Source organism: Anguilla rostrata, chromosome 10 (assembly GCF_018555375.3).
Source record: "Anguilla rostrata isolate EN2019 chromosome 10, ASM1855537v3, whole genome shotgun sequence".
Classification (NCBI taxonomy): Eukaryota; Metazoa; Chordata; class Actinopteri; order Anguilliformes; family Anguillidae; genus Anguilla; species Anguilla rostrata.
The window spans coordinates 10,587,246-10,612,625 of NC_057942.1; the positions used below are offsets into that span (position 1 = coordinate 10,587,246).

General features: G+C 44.4%; 1 protein-coding gene across 7 annotated transcripts in view; it reads right to left on the reverse strand.

Annotated features, from left to right (window-relative positions):
- Nucleotides 1-25,380, reverse strand: part of rimbp2b (RIMS binding protein 2b) — a 120,234-nt gene that overhangs the window by 48,270 nt on the left and 46,584 nt on the right. For all 7 annotated transcript variants that reach the window (XM_064354009.1, XM_064354012.1, XM_064354015.1 and 4 more), the window contains exons 4-5: nt 14,131-14,214; nt 1,871-1,960 (exon numbers count right to left, since the gene is read on the reverse strand). In XM_064354009.1, the coding sequence (XP_064210079.1) occupies nt 1,871-1,960; nt 14,131-14,214 (174 nt within the window). The remainder of the gene's footprint in view (nt 1-1,870; nt 1,961-14,130; nt 14,215-25,380) is intronic.

Consider the following 25,380-nt stretch of genomic DNA (forward strand, 5'->3'; position numbering starts at 1 on the left):
TGCACTTGCAGCCCTGCTAGCCATGTGTTCGCTTACTTGTGGCTGGTACTTTTGGGAGGAGTTGAGGGGGGAGGTGGGGTGGCAGGACGCTCCCAACCACTATCCTGAGGTTTTTTCAACGTGGATTTTATGCCTGATTTGAAATGTGCATTATTACAGTTATTGACATTACTGTGAATAGATATTTGGTGAATGCTTAGTGGATACCTCCCTCTGTGATCATTTATGGTTATTTAAACTATTTTAAGCCACTTTATAATCACTTCAGCAACGCACTTGTTTTTTTTCCTATCTTGTTCTAGCACACACAGAATGGGAATTTGGTGAGCAATGAGCGAGCATCTGCTGGGCATTTCAGAGAAGTATGGCAATAAAGCCATGTTATTAATGGGTGGTGATTAAGGGCCGGCAATCACAGCACTTGTACCGCAATTATTTCCAACCCAGCTGCAGCGGGTTGCGAACACTCTGTGATTCTTGTAAGGGGAAATGAAGGAAACGCAACCGCCTTTTAAAGAATTTTAAGGCTGAGCGCTAGTTTTAAAGCTAAGTGGTGGAGAATTGTGAGCCCTGATATCCAGCCCAAGGACAATGCAGGGAAAAGAGTCGTTCTGTAGAGGTTCTGCCAGTCCATCTGCAGCGTGGAGCAGCACGCATTCAGCGAAGGAGGCATTGCACTCTCAGAGCACAGCGCGTTGTGCAGATCATTGATATGTTTCTGCGCTCGGGCAGGTTAGCACCGCTGGGTCTGTGCCCGAGGCTTCCCTCTCCTTTACTGTGGAGAACGCATTCATTAATGACTAATGAGAGAGGAGGGGCGCTTTTCTGGAACGTCGACAGCGCCAGCAGCCGAAACGCTCGGGTGCAGCGAGGGGGGATGTTTGTTGAGGAACAAACAGCGGCGGTGCTCAGCGGAGGAACCAAAGCGCAGGGAGAATAAATGAAATCAGGCCGTGGATCTAAGGGGGTAGTTCCCACGTGAGGCGCTGACCGGATTGCCATGGCGATAAGGATCGAAACACTGTGTGGGCTGGGGGGTTGGGGGGTGGCGGGGGGAGGGGGGAGGGGGGAGTGGGTGGTATCTCTGGAGCAAGGCTCTCATATCCTGCTCCTTGATCCAACTGATGGATGGTGCTGTCTGAGAGCTCACACTCCAGATTAGATAACACTACCCAGAGTCCCATACCACCCCCACCTGCCCCATATGCTGTCCAGAGACAGGCTGTTGATGCCTGCTAATCGTGTGTGGCTGATACCTGTCAATCTAATCCTCCAGGAAATTGCCTTTTTTAATTTTTTTTTTTTAAAGTAATCGATGGTGAAGCCTCACAGTCTGGGCCTGCTGATCTCCTCTCCTTTTCTCTTATCTGCATGGAGAGCTTGTGAAATCCACGGGGCGAGAGGCAGATGATGTTTCTATAATAGAATCTGAATCTCTGGGGCAGCAGAAGTATGGATCGAGCTGTGGGGTGTAAAACTAATTTCTGCATGCATACGCCCCGTGTAGACAAACAGCCATTTTGTACAGCTGGAGCAGGCAATTAGTGCACATTAGGGACACATGCTAATAAAAACTCCCTTGATTGGACAGTAAACCATTATGAGAATAAGACATGGATTCTGAAGGCAGAATTATGTAAGATCAAATTGTATCTTTTGAAAAAAATGAAATAAAAGTGAATTTAAAAAAGAGATGCAGCAGTCCTTTCACATACACATGAATCATAAATGCCACAAGATGCTTAGGGGGCCAGGCTCCCGTGAAAAAATGGAATATCCCTGAGCTATTAGCCCAAGGTAATTGTCAGTCAGTGACGAATTGGGGAAAGCGTTCCAATGTCTGATCCATAAAGCACTGCGCTGCTCTTACCTGGTCATATTGCACTGCCTTCTGGCTATGGGTGAGCAATTCAAGACTCAGGCGATTTTTCTCCTGAAGAACATCTTGGAGCTCAGTCTCCTGTGGGGAAAATAAGCAAAGCAAGGCTCAAATTCCATCGGGGCTCCAGGCAGGGCCTACGTGGGAGTTGACTAAAATGTCGCCAGAGATGGCCGATGCATAATGCATACAGATATAGAGCAGTCATCTGTCCTGGAAAGCTAGACTTTTGAGGGTGGAAACCTCTTTCTGGCTTGAACAGAGGAGCAAGCTTGGATCAAGATTCCTCCTCATGGATTCAGCCACAGTTGAAGGCTCTGCGACATTCCATGTACATCCAAGGTTCAGCAGCTTGAAGGATCTGGCTGATCAATTACATTTTAAGGGAGCTTTCTAAACAGGCCATCTGGAGCTCGACTGAAAAAACAAACTGCGACTACAGGGGCGAGGACTCAGGATCAGTTGGCACTGGTAAGGTCTTTCCCCACAAGATGTCTGTCTGTTTTTGTGTGTGTGTGTGTGTGACAGTAGAGGACCGTTTGTGTGCCTTGTGGCTGACACATCACATCACCCTCAGGAGTCCCCATGGCCCCTCAAACACCTCTCTGTATCACAGTTACACCTGTACATCACACCATCCTGTGAACAGTTTATAGTCTGTAGACAAAGGGCAAGCCTAGATGGGCTGAATGGTCGTCATCATCAACGTTGTGATATTTTATAGAATAATCTGTAAGTTTGTTCCCAGACAAGTTAAATTCAGCAAGAACAATGTGTAAGGATAAAAAGAACAAATACTAATGAGGTATAAGTAATTTCTCATTGTTATATTGCAGTCTTTAAAACAGACCTCACCTCTCCTCTATAAAAAAAAACATGTGCTTTTACCTTAATGAATGAGGTTTAAGTGTTAAAAAAGCAGGTAAGAGCTCAGCACTACTCCCTCGCCCACATATTTTTCCGAGGCAATCTGAATTGCTGGGAAGGAAAACTTGATTATGTTTCATCAACATGCATGTAATGAGCTGCCAATGCAATTTAACATTGAGACAGGAGAGCCTGGGGGGTAGCGATGAGCATTTCAAAACAAACAGCAACAAAAACCAGAACAGGTCTTGCCTAGTTGCAACTGTCACACATAATTAAATCTGCAGGAAGGCTTACTTAAAATGTAACTTGTGCTTGTATCAGTCCTGATGGTTAAGCGTGTTTTTTTAGATGACAGTGTTATGGAGGTCAGCGCTGGTGGGATGGGGGAGGGGGGCACAGAGTGAGCATACACATCCACACACACGCACGCACGCATACACACACACACACACACGACATCAAAGAACACAGAGAACTGCTGGGCTCTGCTATGGCTGACAGACCTGGGATAAGTTCCATTTTTTTCAATTACCTCTCACCGTAAACCCATCGTCATTTCAATTCACCTCCGTTCCCTCCAGTCACTTCCCATTTTCCTCACACAAACATATCACTGCATTGACAATACGCCGCCGCAGATCAATTCAATTTGCCACTGACCGCAACTACGACTGGCTTCCTCTTACAGTGGGAAGTCCGGGCCTCCTTAGCAACATGCAAGGAGGTGTTTTTGAGGAATCTGGAGGCTATAGTCAAGTTCCGCTGCAGACCCTATAGTGGAAAGTAGAAGATACTACATGTCCTGTATGAAAGAGTAACTGTGGCTAGGGGCGGACTGGGAACTGGGACAGAGAGCGAGAAGGAGATGCAGACCACAAATGGATGGGCTCCACCAATGTCCACAGGTGCCAAGTGCCAGATTCCATCATGTCTGTGGTTCCTGAACTTTGGGTCTGGTGGGCCCATAATCATATCAGGTGTTTATTTGGTACTCGTCGATATTGAATAATGTAGCAAATACTCTCCCTGATCTGGGAATTCTGATAGTCAGGTCTGGAAAATGCTGTTCATTTAACTCGTTCTGGCTAACAGTGTCCGCAAAATGAACATAATGTATCATAATGTGGTGCAATGCAATGTAAACCGCAGTAGTTATAGTGTACTTGCAGGTGTCTGGATTGTCACTTGCAGTTTTTTGATCCATGTCAGGATTTAGTTTATTAAGGGGCAGGTCATAGTAACACACTTGTTCATTACGTGGATCTTGAGCTTGCATATTTGAGAAACTTGTGCTCTAGATCTATCTCAGATACAGCTGAAAACGATTCAGCATTTAAAATTATGGGAGGTGGGGATGAGCATGACCGAGTCTCATTGAAATCTTTACGGCTTATAAACAATGCACTCCCCTGCCATTTCAAAAAAGATAATGATTCGCATTGCATACTGTAGGCCTGATAGGCACAACATTTCAACAACATTTCAAGTTACCTGTTGGGTCTAATTACACAGGTTTTTTTTAATGTAGAATTTTAATGTATTTCAATTATTCCTTGAAAATCTGGAGTCACTCAGACCCACTTTCAGCCGGTGCATAAATGTAATGCAAATTCAAAAGAAACGTCCATTACTTGTTCAGGTACAATTCAGAATATGAATTGAAAGAGTCCACAGCTCCCACACACTTAGAAATAAAGTCAGTAATTGGGAGCTTGATAGTTGTGTGTGGGTACCACCAATTATTTTAATTGAATTAGATTAAATTAAACTGATTATATTAAATTCACAACATTATCTCTACTTGTTGAACTTTCTGAGGCAAAGTGGGTTAGGGAGATACGCTGTACGTGATTTTTTTCGTGATTATCAGAGATGATGGTGGTGGGGCACAACCTCACCATTACTGCTGAAAACAAGAGCTGACAAGTGGCAAAACTGAGTGACGCGTGAGGTCTTTGGGTCCATCGGGGAAAATCCTGGTGCAAAACAAAACGCTTCGCCAAGCTCACACTTCACAATTCATCATATTTTGCTATGACACTTTCTATACGGGTGCATCGCTTGCTGTCAATCACAAAGGATTAAAAAAAATAAACAGAGAAGAAGATGGATTTGACTGCACTGTAGGTCATTACTGCAGCCAGTCCCTGCGCAAATAAATAAATATACTGACTGTTTTGCGAAGAGGGAGGTCATTAAAGTCTTGTCCTATTAAAGCAGTGGGAAACGAGTGGGCCTCGTAAATAATGCATTTCAATGAGAGTATACATTAATTAGGCACTTGTGTGTTGCCTTTATGTCACTGAAATCCCTTTCTCAACTGCCGATGAATGGCAAAAGGCAATGTGTGCTAGGACCCAGGTCCGCATTACTGTTCTACACTGTATGTTCAATTATAAGGGGGGGAGGGTGGGCGGTGACGGACGGCCGGTTCCTTATAAAAAAAATCAGCCCCACTGACCTTTCTGCTTAGACTCCGTTCCGAAGGGGATTGGCTGGGAAAATCCCGGCATCCAATCTTTCCCCTTCCATTTCCACACAGAGGATATTATTGATTTTCCTGTGGGCTGACAGTGTGCTGCACGCAATTATATCGGAACATTGCACAATTCAGGTTTTTTTCCCATAATCACAATAACTAGAGAACGGAGAGTAACTGGGATTCATTCAGCGATTCCAAGGCTTATTTTTCTTACCCCAACTGAACACATAAACAGGAGCGACAAACATGCCCTTGCTGCACATTTTGAGATTTACATTCCTTCAATCTGCAGGGACTTGTTGACGGAGTTGATTCCAATTGGATTAATTATGTACAGTTGCCATGGCATCATTTGCTGCATCAGCAAAACTATACGAAAATTTAAACTTGCAGGTGAGAATTGGCCACAGAGGTGGAACAAACCATTTTCAGAATTATTACTATTTATTTATTACTAGGTATGGTCTTATCTGGCCAGATGCTTGACAACATTCTGACAAAACATTATCAAACCTTCTGCTATTGAATCCTCCACTGACATCGCAGCCAATCAGCTGAGTGAAAACCGTCCCCATCCACTGATCTCACTCTCCAGAGCAAACACCCTGAAGTCTACCACAGTGCAACCCCCCCCCCCCGCCCCCCGCCCCTGCCCCCATGCCCAGCACTCCGCACACAAACAGAGTGAGGCTGTAAGGACCTGGAAACCTTCCATTTCGCACTCCTGACCTGGAAATTTACTGAGCAGGGAGCAATTTCCTTACCGTGGAAATGTGTTACCTAGCATGCCGAGTTTATCACGTCACGCAATCCGCTCCATTCTCTCCACATCCAGCCAACCTGCTGATTCACAAATCCCACGGATACGACTGAGGAGATTGTTCTTGCACAGATAATCCACATGTTATTGTGTATTAAATGCTACCTCTGATTTAGGTCTCCATTATTTAACTTTCAGCCCAGGCAAAATCCGAGAGGCTTTTCTGGCATCCGGCTCATGATATGAGAAAGAGAATATCTCTCTCTAGCTTTAATTGGGCATTTGCGTATTCTAGCGCAGCACATTGGTTTTTGAAAGCCTCCACTGTTTACAAGGTAGTTTCATACCTAAAAGCCTTACACAACACATAAGCCTAAAATTATCGAAAGCACAGTGGTTCAGTGGGTTCTGTCATTCAGGACCAGAGGTGAAAGGAGACCATGTTGTGACCTGCGGTTGTTAAAGAAGACACTCTGTTGAGTAAAACTGATATCTAATTAACGTTCAATCCAAAATTCTGTTCTGACCATCTCTGGCCAGGACATCTTATCACCCTATCATTTAACAGTCCTCTTCATTTCCCACTCCTTCCCAGTAGATATGCTGTAAGAATTGTTGTAAGAACTGTTGTAGTAATAACTAGAAATTAATGACACGAGTTATCTGCTCCAGTTACATAATTTATTGAACAAGGATGATTTTAAAAATGACAGAAATTCGTACAGTGTATCAAAAGCATAAATATAACATTAATTTTGAGGTGGTGGTGGTGGGGGGGGCAGGACTGATGTCTATCTGTTATTAATGGCTGCAACATTGATTAGCCTTTCAGCAAAATTTAAGCTTACTTGCAGAAGTTATGGAACCTGCAGTTTCCTCCCACATGGACTGTGTTCCTGGCCGAGGTTTGCTGCTCTGAGTAAAACGGCTATTTCCCTCACAGACTGTGAAATTATCATTGATAGGAGTAAGTTATATTGCAATGATGTTTTTTATTTTTTATTTGGGGAACTGCTAATTGCGGTAGGATAAAGACAATGCAGACCTTACAACATATAACAGAGACTTCATATTGCACATAGTACTCGGGCAACCACAATTCAGTACAATGTTGATGTGGTACAGGAATGAGTGTCCTGGAAATAAATGGACAGTAGTAAAGATGTCCTGCAGTCTGAAGAGCATAATGCAAGATAACATGGTTGTCTTACTCCCCCTCCGCCCAACCCCAAAACAGTCCAGTGGACCAGTGCATCCGCTTTGTGCTGTACTGTGTTCATGGCACAGAGAGGCATATGCATGTGTATCTGCATGCATGTCATTCCGGGACAGGGCGCTCCTGCTCCTTTGGCCCCAGGTGAAAGTAATTCAGTGGCTTTGAGAGAGATTAGGAAAGGCAACGGGGGCTGTCTGCTGGAGTAGAGGGGGGAACGCAGGATTAGCGGCTTCGCTTGGGTCTTAGCGGGACACGGAGCGACCGGCGAGTCCGTCCAAAGCAGGCGACTGCGCGCGCCCCTCGGGATTGGCTAAGGCATTACAGGTCAAGGCCGTGCCATTTAGGTAAATCCTGCTCCACTGAACAGCATTTCACTGCTTTTTAATACTTGTGGGTACTGCACTGAATGACCGGCGAGAACGCCAGAAGACCCAGAAGTGTAAGGTCAAGTGTCTGAGCAATGTGATAGGTGAGAACGTTAACACTGCAAGTCTAATTCCAGAGCATTTCTTACTCTGAATATTCAGTCAGTGAAGAACAGAAAATGTACTGTACAGCAAGAACTATTTTCATCAAGAAACACCAGCGATGCTTTTGTAAACACACCACCTACTCCTACACCCCCCGCCCCAAAAACAGATCAATGTAAATACAGCGGTCCTCCGCATTGGCACAGATGTCACTATTATTTGGATGTTATTGCTGGCATTGGTATGGTGCTACAAGATGCAAGGTAACAGTTTGTACAAGCTGGCATGCAATGTGCCTGTAGCATACATACCCAGTGCATGTGTGATTCCCGTGTGATTCATTTGAAAACACGGTCTTGCCCAATTGCTGAGGCACGCCTTTCAGTACTGGGTGAATCTGCTAGACTGAGATGGTGCTGCACAGGGGCATTTCTAGCAAGATTACAGGCTCAGGCCCTCTAGGGGTGCCCGGGGAAACTCTCTGAATGAACTGCGGATCGGGGTGAGGGGAGACTGTGATCATGGACCAGGTAGGAGAGATTACGATCGCAATTTCCGTCGACCAGGTGAGGGGGGAGCTGGGATTGCAGACACCAAGTGCAGTATCTTTGATTATTTCAGTGATCCCCGTGGCTGCCTCCTATTTCCAAAAGTTCATAAATTGATTGTCAGAAATTTTGGGGCTGTGCAAAAATGATCCAGGGCTTCAGCCAGTGATGCCACCAGCTGGATGCACCAACGGTGCAGGGCCTTCTCCACTTTATATTATAAAAATAACTTCCATGGTATAATTGGCTCCAGCTGGGAATTCAATCATCAGCCTTTTGAGAGAGACAGTGATTCTAGAGAGTTCTCTCTGCTTGTCCTCCTCTCATAAGCACAGGCCGCAGCCAAAAACAGAACAGACTTGGGCATTTCATGCCTGTCCAAATGAGATAAATCTTTAAAATGTAAATCAAATTACCTATTTTAGGTGACAAATAATAAGTGTGTTAATTTGTGGCCACTGTCAATATTGCCATGGCTACATTGTAATAGTAACACTGTGTTCTTGTTCTCAGTGAACAAAGAGTTGTTACAGTACATGATAAATGTGCATACCATGCTAAACCAAAATCAATGAGGTGTTCCTTACAATATGCTGCGGTCATGTAATAACCAATGTACAATAAGAAGTGTAGTCAACAACAGCCAAACTGCCTGAGTAAAATGCATCACTGGCATTAACCTATCACACACTGCCTTTAATTATGAGAAAATGAATCAATTGAGCCACAGCTTGTCCATAGTTACCATGACAACAAAAATGAGCCTGCATTGTATATAGAGGATTAATACAAATAACGACAAGGGCAGCAACTGCACAGTGAACTGCTTACAGCATTGCTTACATCTTATAAGTAAATCTAAAATAGACTGCATTTGTATGAAAAATGAAAAGCAAATGTGAAACTTGTTATGAAGGATCTTAAATGGACAGCTCCTTATCTGTCTGTAGAATAACAAGTTGGTTGCTATGACAGCTCGGCAACACGACAGCGGAACAGAGTACGAAGGTAAAGCTGTCAAAGTGTTCTCTGTTTACCTGTTAAGATAATGTCACAGTCTGTACTCTCACTGGGCCGGACCACTGCTGCTGGCAGAGCCTTTAACCTTGTTTTTTTACATTTTAGCATTAGAAAAACATTAACCAATGCCACACCCAATTATGTGCGTGTGTGCGTCATCTGGGGATCAAGCATGACAAAACTAGACTGATACATAACATATTTCTAGTCATTTTAAAATCTTAGCTGAACTCACTTGAATAGCCTTGTTTGTGTAATCCATCACTGCCTTAAATAAGAACTGAAATAAGAATGTCAAGTTACAATTTACTCAATCCGATTCAATTCAATGCAGTTATATTTGTATTGTGCATATACAGAGACACTGTCAGAAAAAGACATTTTACAGAAAATAGCGATATTGAAGGAAAAATAAATTGTCCAGCAGGAGGAAAAAACACAACAGCAAAAAAAGTTACAGTTGGAAGAAAGCGGGAAGAAATCCCACCCTCCAACAGCCAGTCCAGTGTCAACTGTTAAAGATAGTTAAATGGTATTAGGGAGATAATAGGGAATTTACCAGATCAAATAATCTTAGTGTTTAGCTTGATTATAGCTGGGGGTATTAAACTAGCTGGTAAAATAGAAGGCCCAAGCAAAGAACCAGACTTGGAGATGTAATGCCAGAAATATTTAAGATACTAATGATGCAAACCCAGTAGAAGTGTCATTAGCACTGGTACATGCTTCAGAAATAGAATTAAAGTACGAGGTTAACCGAAGTCCGGAGTATCATGAACAGCTTTTGCCCGTCAGGCTATTGTGGTGCAGTAATTAGATGTCAAGCTGATTTAAAGATGAAAAACTGTCTCCCTGTGTTGCTCATTACATAACATTATATTAAAGCCCACACATTACCAAAATAAGAGATGACAGACCTCGACCTCCTAACTTTCTACTGCCACGACCACAACTTCAATAATTAATTTCTTTCACAAACAATCTGTATGCAGGTAACTAATTATTAAACAAAATACAAAAAAATTTAAGAATCATCTGTATTCAAATAAGAACTCACTCACCATATCACCACCTCCCTGCATCCCTATATAAATAGCTTGGAAGTATATCACTCATTTTCCAACATCCTCCATCACACAAAATCCTTTAATCCCCTACATCCCCAACACAAGGCATCAGTCATTATACCGTAGTACTGTTCCTACTGCAACATTCCCCACATTGGGAAATGAAACATATCTTCCATTTATCTTCCATATCTTCCTGAAGCCCACCTAGGCTGCTACATGCTTGCACTGTAATCCACAAAGAATGAAAACTTTAACCCCAATATCTGATTACCCTTACAGGCTCATGGCACCACTATGTTGCATAATGGCATGGTTCTCTCCCTAAATCACTTCAGGCTACCCTTATTCAGATTAATTACAGTGATGGCACTGTGGAGAGTAGCATTGGGATGGACAGGCAGGCTAATAGCTCTACTCTCACCATGCACCGTACAGCTACTAAATTAAACCATATGGCGATGTGCCCCGGGAGCATGGTGAACAGCAATTCATTTGCAGAGGGGAACTGAGGATGACACAACAATGTAAGGTAATGATAACGTCTCTTTGGGCCAGTGATACTGGCACATGTTCAGTCATTTGTTCATTTTGGTGATCACTGGATATGCCTGTGAAGAATTTTGCTTATGATTCTAATCATGAATGGTGACTGAATCCAAAGATCAGTCCTATTCTTGGAACATTACCAGAGCACTGATTTCCCTTAATTACATCATTTGTAGCATCATGCTTTCCAGCAGATCATAAGCTGTCCCTACCCTGACACAGCACCTCCTGGTGGTTCCCACTGATAATGCCAGCAGACATCACAGCAAGGCAATTATCATTAATGAAAACTGAAACTAAAACAAAATCAATTAAAAAATCTGTTAATTAAAATGAAAACTAAAACTAAGCCTGTGTGGAAAAACTAAAACTAAACTGAAATATTTGCTTTAAGACTAAATAAAATAGCATTAATATTGAAGAAATATTGCAGTCGTTTTTCATTTAGTCCATTTAGATTTTTTTAAATCAAAAAAGCAGAATCTCCCAGCCTTCACCACTATGCTAGCAGTTGATCCTGATGGCAAATAGATTTAGTAAAGATACAACACTTTTCATAATGGAGACAGCCACAAGCTCTCGAGCATCTTGTGGTCATAAAAGAGAAAGTAGCATTTGGTAACATTTCGAATACACTAATGTTACTGATAAAAGCAAGTGCATATACAAAATGTGTGGCAGTGAAGAGGCTAAGAGGGTCTTCTCAGTGTGTGGTGAACATAAATGGACAAACTTCTTTTTTTTGCATTTTCATTTCAACCATTCAACTTCCACTGTTTAAAAGAGTTCAATTTGAACGCACCTCGGAATGGTTTGTGCAGCTGTTAGCGAAGCTTCTGATGTCAAAACAGAGGACAGACGGCTCCCAGGATGTATTCAAAATAATTTTTGTATTGTTTCTGTAAGGGCACAGAATAAGTTCTGGTGCTTCATAGGAGAGCTGGTACAGGCCAGGGCAGGGATTTCTTTCAAAAATTAAGCTTTAACTAAAATCAAAACTAAAACTAATACTAATACTAAAACTAAATAGAAATGGATGTCAAAAAACTAAAATAAAAATGGCTCAAACTAAACTGAAACAAAACTTGAAATGGAAAAGAAACATTAAATAGAATAGAAAAAAAAGAAACTGATTCAAAAAATGAAAACTAAAATCATCCTGCTTCAGAGTAATGACAACTCGCTGTGAAGACGTGCCTTTGGTGAGAAATGGATGATGGGATGGCATTCATTATAACTGATAATATTAAGGCTGTTGATGTCATGGTTAAATGGCTGACAGCACTGCAAGGAGCATTAAGACATGGGTGAGCAATCGAGAGAGGGTCACTGAGTCTGCAGGCTTCTGTTTTGCCTCAGCTGTTTAATTAACCTCAACTGCTTAATTAAGTCATTACTTATACAGGAAGTCACCTCCTGTTGTACAGTATCAGGTCTTAATCAGCCGCTAATTGAAAGATAATTCCAAAATCTGCAGGACACTGACCATTAAAGACAGAAACTGCTCATCCTTAAAACAACACATTAAACTGAACACGAATTTTACGGATTTAATACGTCAATGTTTTATATACAAATGCATATCTAAAACATATTTTATACTGTTAAAGTATTTGGCCTATATAAGTTAGCTAAGCTCATTTGGTTGAGAAAAAGATTCTAGACAATAAATATTAATATGCAGCACTATTGAACATTGCCATTCATTTTTTTAAATTTAGCTCAGAATCAATTCAGAAATACATCTTCCATGCGATACAGCTGGGGTAAGCTTATTTGTGGCAAGTATGTAATTGAGCAGTACATACCTGTATTGACTTGGACAACATAAATTACACAACAAGCAGATGAGCACATTATCCTCACAAAATGGCATTGCAGATTCGCAGATTCACAGATTCAGTTGTATTGTACTGTGCCCTTATTCAGACCATTATTCAGAACAGACTAGGATGAGCTATATGAGACCATACAATGATAGACCCTTTAAAGAAATTATAAAGAGCAATGTCTAGGCTATATTTTTAAAGGATTAACAACACCGGGCTTAAATAAATAAATAAATAAATACAGAGATACTGAGGTCTTATTTAGCCATGCCCCCATAAAAATGCCTTCTTTAATACCTTGCCAATGATGTAGTAGAAGGGACTCCCTGCTCAAACTAGCCAAGCGATGTATCAGAAGCTAATCAGTTTGTGACTCGTTGTAAAGGCCTAGTCACTCCCCTGGACCAATATATTGATGTTGATACAGGGAGCCACTACACAAATTCCTTGGGGTTGTGTAGCCATAAGAAATAGTTCCAACCAAACATAAGTCTACAAAATTTTTTGTATAATTGTATAATGCACACACATACAATCTCTGGAGGCATAGCATATCTGTCCAACCTACTTTGCATTTCCTTGAAGTGTATTTTCTCGCTGTAGACTATGAACCCTTGAAAACCCTGCTAGCCAGCAGGTCATCAGAAAAATTTATCTGCAGCAACATGAAAACTTCATGTATTAAATGAGCTTCAGTCTGTTGGAATGAACCTTTCTAGGTTCACTTTGGCACTGGTAATTTAAAAGAAACTGCTAAATCTCCTGTTATTGGGTTTAAGGAAACTCAAAGAGCAAACTGTACTGTAATGTTTAAGACCACAGTGGGAAAAAAAGAAGATAAAACCCTACTCTAAAGGGGCTGCCGCTGTGGTCAGGAAGGATTAACTTCCTCGATATTCGCACCCTTTCTGTGTTCGCCTTTTTCCACCACTTCTCCCCTTGTTGAGATCTACGGCCACCCCTGGGGCGAGTGACATTTAAGGCACGCTCTCAGAAGCAGCCCTGGGGGCGCAGGGAGGAGGAGAGGGAGAGGGAGAGGGAGGGGGGGGGGGGGGCATTTGTGCAGCGCACCCCTGACCTGTTTCAGCAGAGAGCAAAGGCACTTGGGCTGGAGCTGTACCGTATGCAACCTATCCTTTCTGCCAGCGGGATCCGGACTGTGCACGCTGCACGTCCATGGGAAAGGCCGGAAGACATTTACAGAGATAATTTACCCTGGCTAAGCATCTGGAAGTGCCTTTTGGTAAAAATCCACACAGTGGAAAAGCCATCAGCCCCTGAAAATGGGTCAGATTTATCACAAGACACTTGAGTAAACTGGCCAGCTCCAACAATAAATTGACTTGGTAGTATAAAAAATGTATGATGTATGAGAAATGTTCAGTTCTTTTTTTTTTTTCAGGATGGAGAAGGCCCCTCATGAATCTTAACGGCACTTACCAACGTCTGACATGTTTGACTCTTTTTCGTCACCTCCTCTTCAAGGGCTTCGCACTCCTTCCGTTTTTTGTTAACCTCTGTCTCCTGAGTGGAACAGAAATGAAAAGGAAATGGCTGTGAGCATTTTTGGGCAGATTAATGACTCCCATTGCTGCCGATGGCAGCTAGCAGAGACAAAATATCTATAACCTTCCACTCCCTGGTTCAAAAAGATACATAAAACCTATGTTCTGTTCCATCCCAAAAAAACATTTAAAGAAAAAACCAGCTGTAGAACATATCAACCTTTTGACTTCTGATGTGCTGAAGACAATTTTAGTTTCTCTTTTTAAAAAGAACCCATTTTCGGACAGTTTTTCCCGAGCACTAAAAGCCCATGATGGAAAATTTGTGAAAACACATTTGACCGCCGTCAGTCTGCTATCTAGCAGATGCCTATATATAGACAGCCCATAATTCTTTGCAGCATATCAGATCACCAAAGGTACACACTCCATAATCCATTCTGAAAGACCAAGACGAGTGAATAGGAAATATGTTCCAAACAAAATGTAAAAAAAAAAAATGTAAAAAAATGTGTCATTGAATATAACAAAGGATGCACTATCTTGATAAATCTGTAGAGCATTTTGATATGTTGCCTAAGATTGGATGAAATAACACATTTAAAGGCGAGAGCGATAACCTAAGAATCCCTCTCACAATTAAGCGCGTTAAGAGTAATATGTTATAGGTTTTTGATAAATTATCATTTGATGAAAACTAGCATGGAACATTAGCTTGGAAATCACACAACCCACAGTCCGTCTGTTAATAAGGCACTGGCTCTCTCTTGGCTTTCCCTAAAGCGCAGGTAGATTAACCTTTTTGTCTCTGATGTTAGAATGTCATGCTCTAATTAGATTTTCATTTGCTCCATGCTGAGAGGCACTTGTTGCCAGTGGTTTTGGTAGGGCAGTGACAAACAACACATACACAGCACCCAATTCTCGTGTTGTCAGTAGCGCTAATGTAGCGCCTTCCACAGAAATATATCCCAGCCCTTGCTGAATGATGAAAATTGTGCTATTTAAAAGGTGTTAATTCCTGCTAAAACAACAAAGCTCCCCATTTTCTCTCCACTTGCTTTTTTTTCTCTCCCGTACTTGCCCCTCCTTTCCACGGCCCGAGCCTTTAGCACTGAAACTAATGCTGAAGCAGCCGTCCAGATGCACCTGCTGATGACCCAGCCATTGCTCTCCAAAAGCACCCTATTCAAAATCACGGCTGGATTTCTAGGGGGGTTTCCTGCTATGCATCCTTAGTTTGCATCTTTGTGCTTCTTTCAGCATTATTAATAAGGACAGGTGAGGTATCCATGCACTATACAACGAAGAGGAAATGGTGAAGGGGAACAGCTGGGAACTTTCATTAGTGGGGTAGAAATAAGAAGGATTTCATCTGTATCAATATGTTCCACCGCTCTCTCTAATGAGAAGGAACCTCTTTCCCAGGGGAGAACCCAAGCCTGACAGCAAACAAAAGCATGTGGATATTCATCAGCTCATACTGGGCTCATATCACTCCAGGGCTGTCAGCTAAGGCTGCCATTATGTTCATTCACGGCCTTTATCAGCCGAAGTAAACAATGAGTAAACTATCTTCTACAATTACAGTACAATCCCTCGGAGAGTTGCAAATATTCACAAGCTAAAAGGCTGCGCACTTTGCGTGCCGCTCATTTTAATTGCAGCGTCTGAGCGGCACCTCGGACTAATCTGACATCAAAGCGAGACGGGCAACAGGCTTCTGAGAGGGCAGATCCAAACAGCCAATCAGAGAGAGTGATGAGGCAGAGGCAGAGGGGCCCTGCCCAGGAAGGGTCAGCATTGATCGGTGCACGCCGCTGTGCCCTAGGGTTTCTGACAGGATGATGACTACCTCGATCTTCAAATTCGCCCATGCCCATTCTCTCAGGCCCCGCCCATTACATCATCAATATAACCTTGTATTTACTGCAGTGTGTGTGCGTGTGTGTGTGTGTGTGGGGGCAGGTGATTTATTTCGGTATTGGCTCTGCTATATTAACCAAGAGGTAAAAAAAAAAAAAACAGTGTCCGTAAATCTTTGTTCAAAGTCTATGTGTAAAGGCCTGCTGTTCTAAGTGTTGCTGTGAATATTTTACTCATGCTCCTTGTTAGTCTGAAAATCAACCGAAAGGCTCTTGTTTTTTCATTAACAGCCTGCAGTGGATAAACAGTTCCTCGAGCAAACATCTACACATAGCCGCCGTTTTGGTTGATGCTGCTCCTAAGTGAAGTGGTGACGTCCTCTCTATGATTCATGTGGGGTTTTTTTTGGCTTGTTTTTCTTTTTCTGGTTGAGTGTGAAAATAAAAGCCTCCGTCAAACATAAAACCCAGTCATGTACGAGAGAGTACGGGAGCGTGTAGAGGATGTTCAGAAAACAACCTGCCCCCCCCACCCCTCCCGCCTTGCTGTGTGCGCTGTACAGCACACGGCTCAGCTACGCGTGTGCAGTCATGTACATGATGGAGCCAGGAGGCCACGGGGACAAGGACGGGCATATAGCCCAGGAGGAGGCCCTGGAACCCAGGCACCGTGTGCCTAACCAGCGCTGGCTGCTGGCTCTATGCGGTCATTTAGGGCCACAACAACCATTGGGCCGCTCAATTCAGCTTTTAAACGCTTTAAATTTTTTTGGACGACATTTTAGTACCGTACACTTCACAGGGTGCGAGTAGTTTTTTCCGATGCTATTGTTCTTGCGGCAGTTCTCCGGTTCGCAATCGACGACAACCACTCCCCGGGTCCCGATTGCTTTCCCCATCTGCCACCCACCCTGTCTGCGATCGGTTCACGAAAATCCTCCAGCCAGGTCTGTGCCTAACTGCGCATCTTAAGCAGGCACTGCAGCACTAGTCTGCACAGGGGACGGGGCGGGGAGGCTTGGACGGTTGCTATAGAAACAGCCTATGTGGCTAGAATGTAAAACATATCCATAAACTATTCAGCTGTAAGAAGAAGAAGAAAAAAAACACTATTTATTATGCCAAAAGATTTGTTCTGCTTAGGTCAAGGCAATAAAGCAAATAACATTTACGGTTCTTTCGCAATAAAGACTGCAGTATTCCTGCGTTGCATTGCCATGAGGTGACAGACAAACAGTTCACCTACACATGTAACAGCTTAAACAAAGACATCAAACAAGGAGCCATTATAAGTTGGTAACCTATGTGTCACCAAGGCCAAGCTACACTTGTTTAGGTACAGACACCAATGAGTCATTTGCGTCCATAGGGAGAAGCACTGAATACAGTAGTTTTACGAGCTGCCTTTTATCAATAGCTTATCATTATTATTTACATCAAAAAAACACAAGCAACCAACACTATTGCACAAATCTATCACTATTGCATAAATTTTACGTACAGAACATATAATACTTTATTTGTTGATTTAAAAATTATTTTTGTAATCTTTACAAACATTAAGAGGAAGCTTTTTAAAATTTGAGCTAACAGGGGTGATGGCCTCATTTTGGTTGATTTGCAGCACTGTCCCTCCCTGCAGTCGCGATTGGGGTTGAAGCAGCTGTCCTGCCGCTACCCTACAGCATGCAGCGTGTAAGGTCAGCGCTCAGCTCTTCAGTTTGATTGGACGGGGGTGGGAGGTGCTCTGAGAGCGGTAGGGGGGTGAATGGGAGGAGGTCCTCATCCTCAGGCCAGTTCCACTCCACAGGCTGGAAGCATCATTCACGCCATCTGTCAGGGCGTCGCACGTCTAACCCCGGCTGCCACTCATCGGTGACATGCAAAATGAGGACTCGCTCGCTCGCTCATCACGTGTCCAGCTTTGCTCTACTGTGTGGGCCTAATTTACTAACACCTTTAGCTCGTGCAAAACCTTCTAGCGCACACAAAACTAATAACGCAACCAATGATTGGTGCAAAACAAATACCATGACCAATCATTGGTCGTGTTATTGGTTTTGCGTGCGCTAAAAGGTTTTGCACATGCCACGTCTGTAACCCATAAACACGATAATAAAAAGGATTTCAGCCATTATAGGCCTTATGATTACTGGTTCCTTTCTCTGTTCAGCATCCCTGAAACAACAAGAAGCTGGAAGAGTAAAGCAAAGAGGAGAATGGAGTCAGTAAGGACAGCGTGAAGGACCGCGGCTCTCCACGGCTGTGTCCCTGAGACTGGCTGAGGGACAGTCCTCCCTCATAAACCCCGCCTGGTCTAGCACACGCACTCATCACTGACAGACTTTATGTGCCGTGCCCTTCTGCGTGAGGACACTTCAGACATAACTCACGGAAGGTAGCCAAAGCAGCACGCACTGTAATTCCTTATCTGAGGCCGCATTCAAACATACAAAAAAGGCCCCCAGATTTTTAAAATGTCAGAAAGGACTTAGACCTTGTTTCTAGTCAGTTTCAATACCCATACCCGGTTTGAAAGACTGTGCAGTAGATTAATCAATCAGTTTACACAAGTACCTCAGTGCAGTTCAAGGATGTAAAAAGCAAGGCCTTGTTCACACTGAGAGGCTGCCCACGATGCCTGAACTACAGAAGCAGATCCTAGCCAGTTGTTTCACTTATTTTTGCGAGAGGCCTGCAGCTTTCAGTCCCCACACGACTAGTCTATGTGCATGCTCCAGGCTCCCAAAAATAACAATGAAGAAGATTCACTTGTAGCCTAGATGATACATTTGGTTCACCAAAACTTGATATTTTAAAAATTATGTAAGATGCTTCTTCTACAGATAAACTGTATACACAGGCCACTTCCATTGTGAACATTTCCCCATTGGTTTTATCAAAAGCAACAATATCAGGTGTATCAGCAATGTTAGAAAATGCACTGATATTATTGCACATATAGGCTACATAGATATGCTAATTTTTCTTGCTCGCAAAACATATGTTGGTGGATACACACATTTCCTCTCCTACACACCCACTTATTTTCTCCTCCTACAAGAAAACACACAGACTCACATACACACACTTTCCAATGTTATCTCTCTCTCTCTCTCTAGCAGTTTCAGAACTCAGATTCACACACACACACACACACACACACGCGCGCGCGCGCACACACACACACACAGCACATGTGACACTGTAGCAGCTCACAGCTGTATATTTAGACGGCGTTTGGTTCTATTTGGGGCTCCGCTCCCCATTCAGACGTTCTGTCTTTCAAACCCCTATCTGCTCTGGAAACACTTGGATTAGTCCCCGGAGCGGAGACGTTCCTCCTTCGGCTCCCAGGATGTTTCTCTGCTAATCTCTCGTGGTGGGGAAGTGGGCCCGCCCGCTTTCAAGGGTGAGGGTTTTTTGTACTCCCTCGATCCCCCCACCTCCCTCCCCCCGCTCCCCGTCAGTAAATGTACTTCAGAAGGACATAATCCTAGGACTGACTGCTGCTTCAGAGACCGGCTCTGTCAGAAACAGGAAGCAGGTTTTTTCTTTTGCAAGCCTGCATTTTTCCAGAGATTTTCATAATGTATGAATTGTCGTCTGTGAAGCTCGGCGAGACTGTTTGGATTATACGTGCAGACACTCGCAAGAACGTTCACGGCTCCGATGCACATTAAAACTAACCGCCTAACCAAAGCAGCATCCTAGAGCATGAGGAGAAGATCACGCGTCCAATGCTACACCTAACTCTAGAATCAAAGAAGCTGAAATTGAATACATTTGGTTTGCCGGTGCATTTGAATTTGAGCGGTGGCTCTTTGAAAGGAGCATCGCTGCAAGTGAATATTGCCGGGCAAGAGGACAAAATGTTCGCTGTGATGTCACACCCTGTCTGGTAAAAAGGGAATTTATGACTCAGACTTGTGTTTCAGGTGTGTGTTATACCACCTACACTACTCAGTGTCTTACCACTGTTGCTCTAGTGGACTTGCCATATTTGTCCTGTCCCTATACATGCAGCTGAGAAAAATGTATATACATTAGTCTTTGTGAAATTAGATAACTGCTCAGCTGCTTGAGACTAAGCAACTATATATTTAGATTTTTTTTTAATGCACATTGATACTTGGCTGAAGGGTGATTACTGTGGATCATGCCGAATGGACCCAGTGCTAAAGGAGTATATGTGACACCTAGATCAATCAAGTGACCAATCAATATACCATTTAAATTTTATTTAGAATAGGCCCTTCTGTGTTTCAGTGTCACAAAGGTTGCCATGACATTTGCATCAAATCCTTATATATACAACAATACAGCAATGCAACATTGTCCTCTACAAGTAATTACTTCACACTGTAGACATGTCAGCAAGTGTCAAAATGACCAGAATCTCCAGAATCTGGACTGGTAAAAAATGAACAAAAAACAGCAGACGCTTTTAGCTTTTCAAGGAATCAATGGAAAACAAATTTCTGACTCCAAAACTGCACCTCAGTACTTTTCACTGTGGGCGGATGGATGACGACATGATGCGAATTCATAGCAGGTATGAGTCCATGTGAGCGACGGAGCGATGATCCAAGGCGCCTGAGCGCTTTACAGGCGAACGCCTGGCGGTAGCCCTTCGCAGTAAAGCGGTTAGTCGCCGGAGTTTCACGAGCTCCGCCGTTTACCGCTCGGTCAGCTGTCGACATGGCTGGCATGTTTGCACACAGGAACCGTATTCAACTCACACAACAGTGGCTCACGGTAATCCAATAAAGATCCGCCATAGCCTTCCCAGCCCCCCTTCCAGTACAGCCAAAAAATTAACCCTCTCGCTGCCTGACTGCTACCTTGCAGAATAACTTCTGCCCTGTTTGCTCAAAGCCCACCTTGCCTCTCATTCTTAGAATCAGTTTCTTCTCTCTCACATTTCAAACACTCCTCCTCTGCAGAGGACAGCTCTGGACCCACTGTTCGGCAATGAGACGTTAGGTATTCCTTGTAATGCGAGTTCATCATTTACTTGAATCGCTCCCGTACTGCATGCCAGCCAGCTGACTTTAGATGCGCCGGCTACAGGCTTACCCCCGCCCCCCCACCCCCCATTCCCGGAGCTGAACAGGTATCGGACACCACAGAGATGGGATGGATCGATCACGGTTCGATAGCGGTCAGATCAGCAGGTATAGTGCACCTAAGAGCGGGTCTCCCCTGCTCTGCATCACCACGCTATTCCACATCAGCAGCGCAGCGTGTTTTCACAAAACAGTACACACAAACGCACAAGCACATTTAAAACCCAGCGCTAACGGTCAGAATCATTTGAAAAGGCAGAGTGGAATTACATAAGCAGATATCTGCTCTAAAGCCTAAGTCAGCATGCCGGCACGGACGCCCGGGTCTTAATGCTTTACCCTCCCCTGCACGGACGCGGCCGCAATGAAGCCCACAGCGATGTACACGGATTCTCCCTCACACTCTCCTCCCCCTCCCCACTCACACACTCACACACACTCTCACACACACACACACACACACACACACACACACACACTCACACACACACACAGAGTCTTTTCCTCTGTGGGTACTTTCTCAAGCTCTCCGTGCTCCGTGATAGTCATGCCTCTCCGTGTCCATACCGACAGTGCACATGCAGAAACACACACTGGGATACTCAAACACTGGAGATGGAGAGAGAGAGAAAAAAAGAGGAGAGAGAGAGAGAAGGAGAGAGTGAGAGAGAGAGGGAGAGAGAGAGGGAGAGAGAGAGAATGAGAGAGAGAGTAGGATTTACCGGCTAAGCTCCCCCGCTCTGCAGCACTCTGACTGAGACGACTGTATATCTTCCCCCTTCCTCCCTCTCTTCTCTCTCTCTCTCTCACGCGTGCACTCTCTACCGGTGTAAAATGTCAGGCACCGGCAGCAGCAGCCCCTGGGCACTGGTCTCCTCCTCTCCTGAGCAGGCAGGCAGCAGCAGCAGTGTTAGAGGCAGCAGCGTTAGCGGCAGCGGCGTTAGCGGTGGCAGCGGTAGCAGCAGCCGAACGGTGGGGCAGCCTCCGCCGGGGACCGCGGGCTCTGGCATGCTGCAGAATCCAAATTAATCTCCCGCTATTTCCCGGGGCTGACCTTACAGCGCCTGACTACTGCCTGCCGATGAGCTGCCCGTCCCCCTGGGTCTGAGGAGGAGAGAGCGCTGGAAGATGAGGGGAGGGGAGGGTCAGGGGGCGGGGCAAGGAGGAGCTCCTCAGCTCTGGGCCCCTCCCCCCCTACCCACTACTCACTCCCCCACCCTCCCCCATCCCGCCTCCCCATCCGCACCTCTCTTCCCCGAATGCTGTCAGGCTGATGCGAGGCAGGAGCCGCGTGAAATAAAGGCTACCTAATTAGGGTGAAAGCGTGATTAATGCCGTTTACCTGGGGATCGCCAAGGAGACGCCGCCAATGCCGCTAATCCCCGGGGCCGCTGGCAGCCGTCTCAGACCGGCCTCTTTCCCTCACGGCCGCCGAACCGGCACCTGCCAGCGCGCCTGGCGCGGAGCTGCGTGACGAACGTAGGCGGGGAACGTGTGACACAGAGTCTGGAACGCGCACGGATAAAATAAAGCGTTATGTATGCAAGGCTTCCCCCTCGCGTGGGAAGTGCACACCGCTGTATCTCACGAGCGGGAGCGTAGCCATAAATACAGCCACCTCTTAACCGCGGGAGAGGCAGACTGTGCCCTGGGGTGACAGCAGTGGTGTCTGGGGCAATGGAGAATATGATTTGGGGCCATGCTGGATGTCAATGGACACAGACACAGAATACTCCCTGGGTGGGAGATACTGAATACTCTAACTCTAAACCAACATTGCAAGTGATTAGGTAATAGCCTTATCCATTTCCACGCCAACACAGTATACTACTATCTGGAATACATTCCACTCGTCACTCTTTTAATGTTTAAAAAAAGATCAGTGGAACTGGGGTTAGATTAGACATCTTCCCTAAGCACAATAACTATGGATATAATAATATTATGTGAGACAAAAGCAAAATAGTATGTATAGACATGTGAAATAATGGACAATTATAGTTAAATTAATGTTTTATATTAGAATTGCTTAAGTGGGAAAAGCAATCCTGAAGCAGTAGTAGGGCATCCTTGGTTTAGAAAAGCTCAGTGTGCGTGTGTGTGTGCGCATGGCCTACTACTGTACTGACATGTACTGACATACCCCACAAAAGATAATAAATATATAAATAAAGACAGTTATTGCCCCTCAGAAACAATGCAATAACAAGCACTCTGACTATTTATTTGCTCTCTGTCTCTCTCTCTCAGACAAAGTAAAAATTGCATAGTTAAGGATCTGGGGCCCAGTGAGGCAGTGTGTATTTCATATTGTTGTGCAGTCAAGCCGTTAGTTTATTACACTGGTGTGTCAAGTCGAGAGTTATTTCATTACCATAGAGTCTCTTCGCGTGTAAACTGCTTATAGAAGTCATATAGCGAAGCTGTCAGCGGGAGTGTAGAGGCAGCTAACTGCTAGTGCTGGTGGGGGGGGGGCGTGCTGCACTGAACACATGTGCAGCTCCCGAAATATAGTGGACCCTCTGTCCCTCACAGACAGGAGTCAAGGAGAACATTCAATTAAACAGCCATTGTCATCAACTCGTTTAAAGTATTAAAAGAGCAAAACACAGTTCTCTCACAACAGGAAGCAATCGTTTGTTTTCAATAGAACATAAATACAGCGCAACACACTGAGTTGTTATGAGAGCAGACTTGGAATTGGAAAAGTATTGGGAGCCAGAGCACGGAAGCTTCCGTAAGCCACCGCTCCAAAGCGGAACACTCAACACCAGTTTTCTAATGAGAAAATCTGCCGGTTTTTCTGGCCTGGAGCCTTAACGCACGCTGTCCCCTTCCACAATAAGACCTTATTTATTCAGGAGCAAGAGAGTCAGCCTGGGGACTGAATGCTTCATCTAAGGACAGCTACCCTACGTGCTTCATAAAGAGCCAGAGGTCTGCGCATGGGGGCACGGGGCGAATCTAAACTTAGATATTAGCGGGGAAGAACAGCCCGTAGGGAGGCGCCACGAGAGATTCAGCTCCTTCCATTTATCCTATAGAGCTCCGCACTCAGCGAGCAACTTATCACTGTGACAGAAGACTGAGACACAGAAGTGTGTCAAGGTCAAGAGTCAATCATCATAAACAAAACAGCCTCTCACACTGACACCGTTCCCCGGCATCAGATTTAATAGATCGAGCTCAAGCACATACACGAGGGAGCACACGCGTATACAGCCAGCCCACCTCTACCAGGTTACTGTAATTTGCCTCATGTGCAACACCTGTGGGCTCACAGGTCCAAAGGCCGTAGACGTTGACCAAAATGGCGGGCTTGAAAGGGGACAACATGTCCGCCCTTGCGCGTTTCCGCATGGCTGGATTTGGCACGTGGCTGGCATCCTCACAAAGCTTTTAAGACCCCCCCCCCCCATTAATGTCACACTCCAGGTTTAGAAGTGCTAATCTGTTCAATTTCCTGTACACACAAAAGAGGAAGAAGAGAATCAGAGGAGGGAAAGAGTGTTTGTCCAGCGTTGGTGGCTCGTACAATTCACTGAGCTGCCTATACTAGTCAATTCACAAACTATGAAGATCAGTGAATCTGCACTGCATAAATATGTATGAACTGCATGCAAAAACTAAAACGAAATGTGAGCGAAACAAGGCACCAGCAGTCAAATAAAACAGACATGGCGCATAGACTGTAGCAAAAGACACTGTTAGATTAGAAATCAACAATACACAATATATGTCCGTGCAGATATTACATATTGTCCCGATGCAAAAAAGGCGTATATATGATTATGATAATTATCCTCACTGCAGGAGTATGTCTCATACCAAAAAGCAAACTGAAATCTGGCATGAAAATGGGCCAAATCAACGGCAAACCAAAAAACGGGAAACAGTAAAGGCATCCCAGCCTCCATTAACGGGGGCATTCCCACTTGTCTGCGGCGGCGAGCCGACCCGCTATGCATTCTCCGCACTCCTTTTGATCCGTCCCTCAGCAGCTTCCCACTGAAGTAGCCAAATACCACACTGCAATAGAATGCATTAAGCCAGCCGGCCTCCCCATCAAAGCAAAAATGCATTTCCCGCCTCCGCTCATTTCCATTACTCCGCATGTGACATGCAGGGTTCCACCCCCACCCGCCACATCCGTCACGCTCAGGACGTGATACACGCCCAGGAGTACTGGCGCTCACTTGCTTCCTGTTTATTCACCGTTCATTTAACCCGATAGGTCGGCTTAGAACTCAT